The sequence below is a fragment of the Tursiops truncatus genome, chromosome 13, assembly GCF_011762595.2.
Source record: "Tursiops truncatus isolate mTurTru1 chromosome 13, mTurTru1.mat.Y, whole genome shotgun sequence".
NCBI lineage: Eukaryota > Metazoa > Chordata > Mammalia > Artiodactyla > Delphinidae > Tursiops > Tursiops truncatus.
Genome location: NC_047046.1, coordinates 15634225 through 15646769, shown reverse-complemented (window position 1 = coordinate 15646769; position 12545 = coordinate 15634225). Strand labels below are relative to the sequence as shown.

Below are 12545 nucleotides of genomic sequence, written 5' to 3'. Positions count from 1 at the left end.
TTTACAATAGCCAGGACGTGGAAGCAACCTAAGTGTCCAGCAACAGATGAATGGATAAAGAAGACGTGGCACATATATACAATGGAATATTACTTGGCCATAAAAAGAAATAAAATTGAACTATTTGTAGTGAGGTGGGTGGACCTAGAGTCTGTCATACAGAGTGAAGTAAGTCAGAAAGAGAAAAACAAATACCGTATGCTAACACATATATATGGAGTCAAAAAAAAATGGTTCTGATGAACCTAGGGGCAGGACAGGAATAAAGACGCAGATGTAGAGAACGGACTTAAGGACACGGGGGAGGGGTAAGGGTAAGCTGGGACGAAGTGTGAGAGTGGCATTGACATATATACACTACCAAACGTAAAATAGATAGCTAGTGGGAAGCAGCTGCATAGCACAGGGAGATCAGTTCGGTGTTTTGTGACCACCTAGAGGGGTGGGATAGGGAGGGTGGGAGGGAGATGCAAGAGGGAGGGGATATGGGGATATATGTATACATATAGCTGACTCACTTTGTTACACAGCAGAAACTAACACAACATTGTAAAACAATTACATTCCAATAAAGATGTTAAAAAAAAAGAATGTATTTAGTGAAGATGATGCTAAATGAGTTTTTTACATTCATGAAGCAGATGCTAAATGTGAAAACAGTTTATACTAACAGTAATGATAAGGTATTTACCATTAAACACAGAGCTGCTTTGAATTATTACAGATTCATGCTAATTCATGTCCACAGCCAACAGTATGTATTAGCTTGGAATTAAAAAAAATGAAAAGTGACTGGAAGGACATTAAAAACGGTGAACTACGTAAAGCAAAGTGCTTTGTACGGCACACTGTAAATGCTCAATAACAAGTATTGCCTGAATTCCACAGGCAGCATGCACTAATCACAAGCTGAATGTACCAAGCCATGAAAAGGCATGGAGGAATCTTAAAGGCGTATTACTAAGTGAGAGAAGCCAATATGAAAGGCTACATTCTGTATAAATCCAATTACATGACATTCTGGAAAAGGCAAAACTATGAAGACAATAAAAAGATCAGTGGTGGCCAGGGCTTGGGGGGTGGGGAGGGATGAACAGGTAGAGCACAGAGGATTTTTAAGGCAATAAAAGCACTGTATATGATGCCATAATAATGCACACATGTCATTATGCATTTGTCCAAACCCACAGAATGTACAAGACCAAGAGTGAACCCTAAGGTGAACTATGGACTCTGGGTGATTATGATGTGTCAGGGTGGGTTCATCAGTTGTAACAAACGGACCACTCTGGTGGGGATGTTGATAATAAGGGAGGCTGTGCATGTGTGGGGGCAGGAGGTAGACGAGAAATCTGCACCTTCCTTTACTTTTGCTACGAACCTAAAACTGTTCTAAAAAATAAGGTCTTAAAAATATATATAGCTGAAAAAGCGAAGGGCAGCCTACCTGCCTGGTCTTCTTTCAGGGTGTTGGAGATGGTGGAGCCAGTAAGGGCAGCCAGCGTTGCGGATGGCGAGGCTCGGTAGCGTGAAAGTCTGCTCAGAAGCATCTCATTAATGCTTTTTGCAGATTCGCCCTCTTTTCTCATTAGAATTGTGCGTTCCTGAAGCGGGTTGGCTACAAATACACCATTTTCAACCTAATATTTAAAGAAAAAGAGGTCCTTAAATGATATCTGTTTCCATTCATTTAGCAAATTTCTACTTGAGAAGTGTATTATTGTCATCTGGTTACTCAAAAACATTTCCCAAAATTGTACCTGAGTAGGTGTATACCTCAAAACCTAACTGCTCTACAGAAACTGAGAACAAAAGGAAGGCTACGAGAAGTTTGAGAGCTTTCATTTTTCATAATAGCCCAGATTTTAAAAGTAATGAGCTAAGTTTAATAGGTTCTATGGAAGGCTGTTGATTAAAATTCCTTATATTGAATTCCACAGGCAGCTCTCACTAATTACAAACTTCTGACAGGTACAAGTAAGATGAGAGGAAAACAAGTCAATCAGATCTTGATTTACCACTAAGTACAACTATGAGGATAATGTCTTCTTGAAATATAATTGGCTAAAATCCAAACTCTGTATTAACAGCAGTCAACACTAGCCCCAGCTGCTTGGGTATTGGCAGAGCAATCGTGGAGAAAGGCAGACTTTGTCTGCTAAAAATATACGCCAGCTTCAACTGGATCCTTGCTGGTACTTGGCAGTTCTTCCTTCATCACTTGATTATTCCCCAGAAAAATCTCTGGAGTGGTGATTCCAAAATTCCTTCACCAAATTTTGAGCTTGGCTTTAAGCAGACCACCTGGCTTTCTTTATTGCTAAAAAGATCCAGACCACTTACTGTAAGCTGCTCCCACTCATCTCTCTTCCCACTCAAGAATCTTTGTATCCAGCCTCATTTATTCCTTTCCTCTTTTTTGTTTTTGCGGTACGCGGGCCTCCCACTGTTGTGGCCTCTCCCGTTGCGGAGCACAGGCTCCGGACGCACAGGCCCAGCGGCCATGGCTCACGGGCCCAGCAGCTCCGCGGCATGTGGGATCTTCCCGGACCGGGGCACGAACCGGTGTCCCCTGCATCACCAGGCGGACTCTCAACCACTGCACCACCAGGGAAGCCCTATTCCTTTCCTCTTAATCCAGAGGAAGAAGCACTTCACCTCATGTTGTTTAAGGAAGAAGCACTCTGCCTCCTCTCTAACTGCTCCCTCAGTTATCTCCCATCTGCCCCTTCACGCTCAAGGTCTCCCTCTCTGATTTCCTGGTGTCAGGTATTCACAGGCCTCCGGGATCTTAAACAAAACCTTGGTGGCCCATTGCAATACCATCCCTCTTCTCCACTACCACTCACTATCAAATGTCCCAAATGTATCTCATGCAGCCTCTGTACCCACTGCCCCCTCCAGACCCAGGCTCCTGGATCTGGCTGCAGTCTCAGAAACAGATGCCACTAGCGAAGGTGGGCAGGACTAGAGATAAGAGAGAACAGGAGTATAAAGCGGCAAGGCTTCCAGAAGCAAATAAAAAAACAAAAAAGAAGTACAAAGTGAAAGGGTGGTAGCAGAGAAGAGGCAAGAGAAAGAGAGCAAATTGAGGAGCACAGCCAGGCGAGGTTCCCGGAAGGGCTGGACCTGGTAGGGGGAGGCTTTTACAAGACATTCACGAATGGTAAGGGAATGAGTTTCTTAGAGAGTTCGAAATGCTGTTTCTATTTCCTCCCCTCTGCTTTTTAACACTTTGCAGCTACTTAACTCAGCTCCCTCTAACAAGTGGACATTCTTGATGGGCCGAGAGTAACCTAGAACCAAAATCAACCTTTTTCTTGACTTCCGTGTAGGTTGTGCCACGGTTGCCAGAACTCTTAAGGTTGTCCTTCCTCAGTCTCAGTGGTAGAACACAATCCCAGTTTGTTTCTTTTTAACATGAACACTTACCTATGTGTAAGGGACTCTTCTAATGAGCAAAGCCAAGATAGTTCCTGCCCTCCTTGTTCTCCTCTTATTTGCTGGTTCCCATCTCCACTTACCTAAATGGGAGTTTGCTTAGAGTTAGACCCAGCCTCTGGTGTCTAAGACCTCTGCCTGAAACACTCTGTCCCTAGATCCTCCTATGTGTGGCTGGTTCCTTCCCATCATTCGGGTCTCAGGTAAGATGTCACTGCCTCAAAGAGGCCTCCTATGATTACCAATCTAAAGAGGAATCTCCTCCATCCACCCACCCACCCCCCACAAGCCAGAGCACATCACCCAGTTTTATATGCACAGCATTTACCATTCTCTGAAATTATTTTACTCATTAATTCATTGATTGTTTGACCTTCTACCTTCCCCGCCCCAACTGAATATTGGCTCCCTGAGAGCCAGGATCCTGCCTGCCTTGTTCACCATAACATTTCTAGCACTCAGAGGCACGCAGTAAATACTTGAAGCTTTGCTGAGTAAACAAATCGGTGCCCTGGCCCAAATCCAATACCAGCTCTCCGAGGTGGCTCCCACGTTTCTATATACAGACCCAGCCTTGCTACTGAGATCTAGTGCCGCTTCTCCAACTGCCTCCCACTCCCCAGCATTTCGACTGGAGCAGCCTTCTGTCGCCTAAAATTTAACACGTCCACATCTTACCACGTCATTTTACACACACACACACCCCAGCTAGATTACCCTTTACCAAGTATAGCTCTAGTTATGTTGCACGACTCTAAATATGACCCTTCAAAGGCATCCAGATAAAAAGCAATCACTTGGCATTCAGAAGCATTACCCAGACTAGCCCTATGAGAAAGACAGCAGATAGCTTAAGAAAAAAAATCGTATCACTGTGTTCAAGTACTTCGAAAATACTATAAAGAAAACCTGATAAAGCGCCTGTGAGAAGCAAGGAGGACTGGGCTTTGGTGCCCAAGTGGTAAATCTGGGAACCTCTGTCCTTAGCTAAGAAGCTCTTTGGGATGAAAAAGCTACTACTGATTTAGAAAGGAGGGGAGGAGCCTGGGAGGAGTAAGAAGCAGCACAGAGTTAGTAACGATGAGAAGCTTCCCTCTGGCTCCCTTCCTGGCCCAAGCACCTCAAGCCCGATGACCATCCAGCCTCTCAACTGGTCTCCCCATTTCCACTTTGGCCCCATATGCTTTACTCTCCACACACCAGCCAATGATTTATTTACAAATGTAAATAAAACCATCTCCTTCCCTGTTTGAAACCCTGCAGCAGCTTCCCAACACACTTATAATAAAATCCAACCTACTGGTAAGGTCCACAGGGTCCAACATCCACTGACCTCCCCGGCTGGTCTGCCTCTGCTCCCCCTTTCTCACCACACTTTCAGCCGCACTGCCTTCTGTCGCCCCTCCAAAATGCCTGTACGCTAGGCCTGTACTTGCTGATCCCTCTTCCTGGACTGGACTAGTTCTGGTTTGCCCGAGACTGTCCTGGTTTTAGCACTGAAAGTCCCATGTCCCAAGAAATCGCTCAGGCCCAGGCCAACGGGGATGGTTGGTTGCCCTCCCTGGCAGGATGGATGGCTGCTTCTCATCATTCTCATCTCAGTTCAAATGTCCTTCCTCAGAATGGCCCTATCTGCCAGGCAAACTGGAGCGGCTCCCCACTTCCATGCCCCCTCACTCTCTATCGCATTATCCTGTTTTATTTTCTCCCCAGCATTTATCACTTGTTGAAATTATTTTGTTCTTGTTGTTTCCTTTCTTACTCATTCCCCACACTCTAATGTAAGCACCTTGAAAACAAAGGCTTATTACCCTGCTACCCAGACAAGGCACTGGATTAACACAGGAAGGATGAATGAAGGGCATCTCAGTCAGCCAGATCATAATTTAAAGGAAATAATAAACCCATCAGGTGAAGGGGGAGATGGACCTCTATGAACACATGAACACTCTATGACATAAATCACAGCAAGATCCTTTTTGACACACCTCCTAGAGAAATGGAAATTAAAAACAAAAATAAACAAATGGGACCTAATGAAACTTCAAAGCTTTTGCACAGCAAAGGAAACCATAAACAAGACCAAAAGACAACCCTCAGAATGGGAGAAAATATTTGCAAATGAAGAAACTGACAAAGGATTAATCTCCAAAATTTATAAGCAGCTCATGCAGCTCAATAACAAAAAAACAAACAACCCAATCCAAAAATGGGCAGAAGACCTAAATAGACATTTCTCCAAAGAAGATATATAGACTGCCAACAAACACATGAAAGAATGCTCAACATCATTAATCATTAGAGAAATGAAAATCAAAACTACAATGAGATATCATCTCACACCAGTCAGAATGGCCATCATCAAAAACTCTAGAAACAATAAATGCTGGAGACGGTGTGGAGAAAAGGGAACACTCTTGCACTGCTGGTGGGAATGTGAATTGGTACAGCCACTATGGAGAACAGTATGGAGGTTCCTTAAAAAACTACAAATAGAACTACCATATGACCCAGCAATCCCACTACTGGGCATATACCCTGAGAAAACCATAATTCAAAAAGAGTCATGTACCAAAATGTTCATTGCAGCTCTATTTACAATAGCCCGGAGATGGAAACAACCTAAGTGTCCATCATCCACTGAATGGATAAAGAAGATGTGGCACATATATACAATGGAATATTACTCAGCCATAAAAAGAAATGAAATTGAGCTATTTGTAATGAGGTGGATAGACCTAGAGTCTGTCATACAGAGTGAAGTAAGTCAGAAAGAGAAAGACAAATACCATATGCTAACACATATGTATGGAATTTAAGAAAAAAAAATGTCATGAAGATCCTAGGGGTAAGACAGGAATAAAGACACAGACCTACTAGAGAATGGACTTGAGGATATGGGGAAGGGGAAGGGTAAGCTGTGACAAAGCGAGAGAGAGGCATGGACATATATACACTACCAAACATAAGGTAGATAGCTAGTGGGAAGCAGCCGCATAGCACAGGGAGATCAGCTTGGTGCTCTGTGACCACCTGGAGGGGCGGGATAGGGAGGGTGGGAGGGAGGGAGACTCAAGAGGGAAGAGATATGGGAACATATGTATATGTATAACTGATTCACTTTGTTATAAAGCAGAAACTAACACACCATTGTAAAGCAATTATACTCCAATAAAAACGTAAAAGAAATAATCATAATAATTTAAGGTTTAAAAAGCAAAGTTAAAAATACTTCCATGTCCCCACAGTCTACTCCACTACCTCCCCGCTGATTTCTCTCCTTTTTTCATTGCAAACGTCTGGAGAGAATTATCTATTCTTCACCACCATCTTTTCCACCTCACTTCTCAGCCAGCTCCATCTGGCTTCCACCCCTTACCCTCCCCAACAGCTCTTGCTAAGGCTACCACCAATAGCCTCCATATTCTCCATTCAAAAGACCTCTTTCAGGCTCAATCTTGACTTCTGAACAGAATTCAATGCTGTTAATAACCAAGTTCTCCTTCTTATAAAAATTTATAAAACTTTATAAAAATTTAATTTTTTTAAAGTCTTTATTGAATTCGTTACAATATTGCTTCTGTTTTATGTTTTGGTTTTTTGGTCACGAAGGCATGTAGGATCTTAGCTCGCCGACCAGGGATCGAACCCAGATCCCCTGCACTGGAAGCCGAAGTCTTAACCACTGGACTGCCAGGGAAGTCCCCAAAATTTAACTTTTTATAGCCCCTTTTTAAACTTTTAAAACACATAGAAAGATGAACGGTGGAAAGCAATGCCTTCCCCACTACGTTCCCTCCTCAGACGCAACTAATGTTTCCAGTTTCTTGTGATGCTTCCACTCATTCAACAAGTATCTAGTAATCACCTATTGTGTGCCAGGCACATTGTTCTAGGTGCTGGGGACACAGCAGTCAATAAAAGAGAACAAAATCCCTGCCCTGGAGCTGACATTCTAGGCAAGGGAGACAGTCAATAAATAAGCAAATAAACTGGCAGTAATAAGAGCCACAAAGAAAAAGCAAGGTAAAAGGGATAAGGAGGGACAGGATTATATTTTACATAAAATAATTTATAAAGAATTGTCAGAAAGGTCTTTCTGATAAGGTGATATTTGAGCAGAGACCTAAAATAAGTGAGAACAAGCCATCTGGTTACCTGTGCGATGACAGCCCAGCACAAAGGTCCAGAGGGGGGAGCACATTCAGTGTGTTTGTATGTCAGCAAGGAGACCAGGTGTGGCTAGAGTGGGGTGAGAGGGGGCCCAAATCACACAGTACCTTTACAGAGGTGAATGGGATTTGGGAGACACTCTGAAGGTAAAGCAGACAGCATATGATGACTGGACATGGAATTTGGGAAGGAAAGAAAGAGGAATAGAGAGGGACACCAAGGTCTTTGGCCAGCACTGAAAGGACACAGATGCCATGAACTGAAATGGGAAAGCCTGCAGGAGAAGCAGGTCTGGAGTAAAATCATGAGTTTGGTAGAGGGCATGTCTAGCGTGAGGGAACTATCAGACTTCCAATCGGAAAGTCTCATATTCTGTGCATATACAAACACCCATCCACATCAATACGCATCTAGAGCTTCAGGGACAGGTTTTGGCTGAGGAGCAAATTTGAGCATTATCTGTATAGAGATGTGTTTCAAGCTACAAGATAGGATGAGATCAACAAGGGAGTAAGAGCAGATAGAGAGAAAGGGTCCTGGAAATAGGTCCTGGTGCCCGTGACTGTTGAGAGGTAGGGAAGACAGGCTGGGCAGGAACAACCAGTGACAGGAGAAGTCCTATGGGTGTCCCAAAGTCCAAGTGAAAACCTTTTCAAGAATGGCAGAGGGGGTGAAGCCACGTTAAATACTGCTAAAAGGTCGAGTAAAAAGAAAACTGAGTTGCCCTTGAATTGACTACTGTGGAAGTCCCTGATGAACTCGGGAAGAGCTGTTTTGGTGGTGTGATGAGGATACAAAACTGATTGGAGCAGGTTCGAGAGAGAATGGGAGGAAAGAACACAGAACAGTAAAAATAAACTCTTTTAAGCATATTGCTGTAAATGGGAGCCAAAGAATAGGGGAGTGGAGGCGGGTGTGGGTCAAGGGAGTTGGTTTTGATTTTTCAAGGCTGGATATCCTCTCATGTATTTGTACGCTGTGGTGAGTGATCCACTGAGAGAGGAGAGCTGTTATCATAGGAGAAGGACAATTCCAGAGAGAATCCACGCCTCCCCGCCAGCCACAACTTTTATCATACAGCAGGTAGTGATTATACACAGTGCTCTGAACCTAGCTTTTTGTACTAAACAATATAACTTGGAAATTAATCTACTTCAATAGATGCAGATCTGCCCCATGCTTTTTAATGGCTACACAGTGTTCCCTTCTGTGAAAGTACCATAGGCAGAAAGCCAGATAGATATCTATGTTTACCTTCCCAAGTCAGCATTTTATTTTATTTTTTAAATATACTTTTGATGTGGGCCATTTTTTTAAAGTCTTTACGGAATTTGTTACAACATTGCTTCTGTTTTATGTTTTTGGTTTTGTGGCCACAGGGCATGTGGGATCTTAGCTCCCTGACCAGGGATTGAACCCGCACCCCCTGCACTGAAAGGCTAAGTCTTAACCACTGGACCACCAAGTCCCCCAAGTCAGCATTTTAGAAGCTGCTAAACTAGTGGCCGGTGATGCTTAAGAATTTTTTATCTTATGATGAAAAATTTCAAAAATGCAAAAATAGTGAATAGTATAGTGAACCTCCATATATCCATCATCCAGATTCAACCAGATACGGCCAAATTTAACCAGATACGGCCAAATCTGTTTAACCCACCCATCTATTTTTGCTCAAGCATTTTAAAGCATATCCCAGACTTGGGACTGACATATACACACTACTATATATAAAATAGATAACTAATAAGGACCTACTGTAGAGCACAGGGAACTCTACTCAATACTCTGTAATGGCCTACATGGGAAAAGAATCTAAAAAAGAGTGGATATATTTATATGTATAACTGATTCACTTTGCTGTACACCTGAAACTAACACAACACTGTAAATCTACTATACTCCAGTAAAAATTTTTAAAAATAAATAAAGCATGTCCTAGATATCATGTAATTCCACTTCTGAATACTTCACTACACATCTCTAAAAATATGGACATTTTCTTATATAATCACAATGCCATCATCATACTTTAAAAAGAAGAATACGGCTTCCCTGGTGGTGCAGTGGTTGAGAGTCCGCCTGCCGATGCAGGGGACACGGGTTCGTGCAGGAAGGGACACTACTACTACCTAGAGCTGAGGAACAAGTAATAAAAGGTTAACTATAAGTTACAAAGATATTCTCCTCCAAAGAGGAATTAAAATGAATGAAATAAATACATTAGGAAGAAGGAGGAAAGAAAGGGGATGAACTGAGCCAAATGCTCATCTATCACAGCAAAAAACAAAAAAAACAAAACACACACACACACACACACACACACACACACACACACACACACAATATATATAGGGTTAGTAAACCAAGAAACAGCAATATAAGCCTTTTACTTAGAAATACGAAAGCAGCCACCAGAAGAAGGAAAAGCTGACACCATTAAAGTAACTGTCTATAAGGAACATGCTAGGGATGGGGCAAGAGACTCTCACTTTTCATTATGAGCCTAGATGTGCTACCTCAAGTTTTAATCCATGTACATGTTTTTCTTTGATATAGATATTTTTTAATTTAACAAAAGCATATAAGGGAAAGGGGAATTCTTTGATGTTTTCCCATTATTCTTAGGACAAAGACCTAAATCTTTTAACTAGCTCGTTAGGTCTGTTTAAAAACAACTTTTTAAAAAAGGCATTTCTAACAATTTAATTATGAACGCATCTTCTAGTAGTACAATCTCTAGCAGATCAATTCAAAGACTCACTCTGGCTAAGACATTTTATAAGAAAAGAATGATTTGAGAATACTGAGAAACTAGATAGAAAAAAAAAAAAGAATGTACAGTTAAAGGTTACTAGACTGACAGTTAACTGGCAGGATGGATGACTTCTTTCCCAGAACAAGTTTTAACCCCATTAAAGTTTATCAGAAATTGCTTCAGTGTTTTTTTTTTTCCTTCAGGAATGCTAATTTCTTCCCAGAAGGAGGTTGTAAATTACATTATATAAAAAGGTTTTGTCACAGACCTGGGTTGGGGCAATTTTTTCTTTACAAGTCTCTACAAATATTATCTAGACCAGTGCTGTCCAATAGACCTTTCTTCAATGATGGAAATGTTCTCTATCTTTGATGTTCAACATGGTAGCCACTAGCCTGCCACATGTGGCTACTGAGGACTTGAAACGTGGCTAATGCAACTGAGCAACTGAAGTTTTAATTGTATTTAATTCTGATTAATTTAAATAGCCACATGTGGCTACTAGCTATTATATTAGACAGTGCAGATCTGGACCATCATGGTTTCCAGTCTCTCTTTGCCCCAAGCTCTTCTCTCTGCACTCAACCACTCTGGCCCGCTGTCCTTTCCAATAAAACACATGCTCACTCCCTCCACAGAGCTTTTCCATTTGTGGTCTCCCTTTCCTACCATGTTCTTTCCTCCCTATTCCCCAACTTCTTCATCTGGTTAGCTACTACTTTTCCTTCACTACCTCAAATTATGTTGTCCACGTATCTGTTCACTTGTTTATGGTTAATGTTTTGTCTCTCCACCACCACAACTCAACTCACCCGCCAAAATTCAAGCTCCATTTGAGCAAGGGTCCTGTCCCCCTTGCCCATCACTGTATTCCCACCACCTAGATACCACCATGCCTGGTTCTCAGTAGATACTTAGCCAATATCTAATGAATGAATGAATGACTGCCTTCTCACAATATCAACTGTCATCTCTCTTGGGGACTCCCAATATCCATCTGTAGACCCAATCTTGCTAGTGCAATTTAGTTCCAAATTTCCAAGAAGCTTATGAGCATTTCTACTTAAAAGCCCACTGTCTATACATTAACTATCCTTATCTCCACTCTGTTGCTAGATTAACCTTCAAAAACCTTGCCTTTATTTGTGTCATACAACTCCAAACAAAGAAATCTTCAAAGACATCCAAGAGAGAAGTCAATTTTGAGGCAAGAGTGAACACACTGTACAAGTACTCCAAGTTTCTTAGGTCCTTTGTAAACCAATTATAAAAAGAAAGCAAGTAAAAAATGTCTCTGCAAAGACATAAAATGAGAAACTGAAACTTACCACAAGTTCAAAAATGTCCATGAAGACAGAATGTCCCTTAGGTGTTTTCTCATTCAGACTGGCAGGAGACCAGATCCAATAGAAGTAAGTACCATCTGAAGAAAGGTGCACGGTGCTCATAGTGCTGCCCACAGGGAGGTGATTGGCTGGCATTGGCACCATCTGGCACACCTGAACATGAAAGGGAGGAAAACTTCATTAGTGTGACATGTAAATTCTGATTCTATCAGTTCATCATTAATGCCATTAAGTCCAAGAAGAGAATTCAATAGGCCTCCTGGTCAAAATAAAACTGACATTTACCTCTAAGAATAATATATGAAAATTATATGACAGAAATATAAGAGTTCATACAATGGGCCATGCAATAGATTAAAAGATTCCTGAGATTAATTCCCATTACATTTTAATAGGAAAAAGTATTACTAAACACTTTGAATCTGCTATGCATGTGTGTTTTATCAAACACTTATTAAAAACAAAGTTTTTTAGGGGATATGGGGATATATGTATACATATAGCTGATTCACTTTGTTATACAGCAAAAACTAACACAACATTGTAAAGCAATTATACTCCAATAAAGATGTTAAAAAAAAGAAAAAAACAAAGTTTTAGAGAAACAGTACTTTCTGAAATTCCCTTAGTATATAAATTTAAGGCTTAAGTATATTTAAAGGACAGGAACTATATCTTATTCATCTTTATATTCCCAGCACCTAATTCAGAGTCTAACTCAGAAATTAATAATTATGGAAGGAAGGAAAAAAGCAAAGGTGAGAAAAAAACAAAAGGGAAAGCAGAGAAGAGGGAGAAGGAGTAAAGAGATGAAGGTACACACAGATCCT

General features: G+C 41.5%; 1 protein-coding gene across 9 annotated transcripts in view; it reads right to left on the bottom strand.

Moving 5' to 3' along the window:
* HECTD4 (HECT domain E3 ubiquitin protein ligase 4) overlaps positions 1 to 12545 on the bottom strand; it is a 190892-nt gene that overhangs the window by 117398 nt on the left and 60949 nt on the right. For 8 of the 9 annotated variants that reach the window (XM_033837017.2, XM_033837009.2, XM_033837014.2 and 5 more), the window contains 2 exons: positions 11698 to 11868; positions 1448 to 1640 (listed from right to left, as the gene is read on the bottom strand). In XM_033837017.2, the coding sequence (XP_033692908.1) occupies positions 1448 to 1640; positions 11698 to 11868 (364 nt within the window). Of the gene's footprint in view, positions 1 to 1447; positions 1641 to 11697; positions 11869 to 12545 lie in introns of those variants that run through there. The other variant, XM_033837016.2, reaches the window with a different exon arrangement.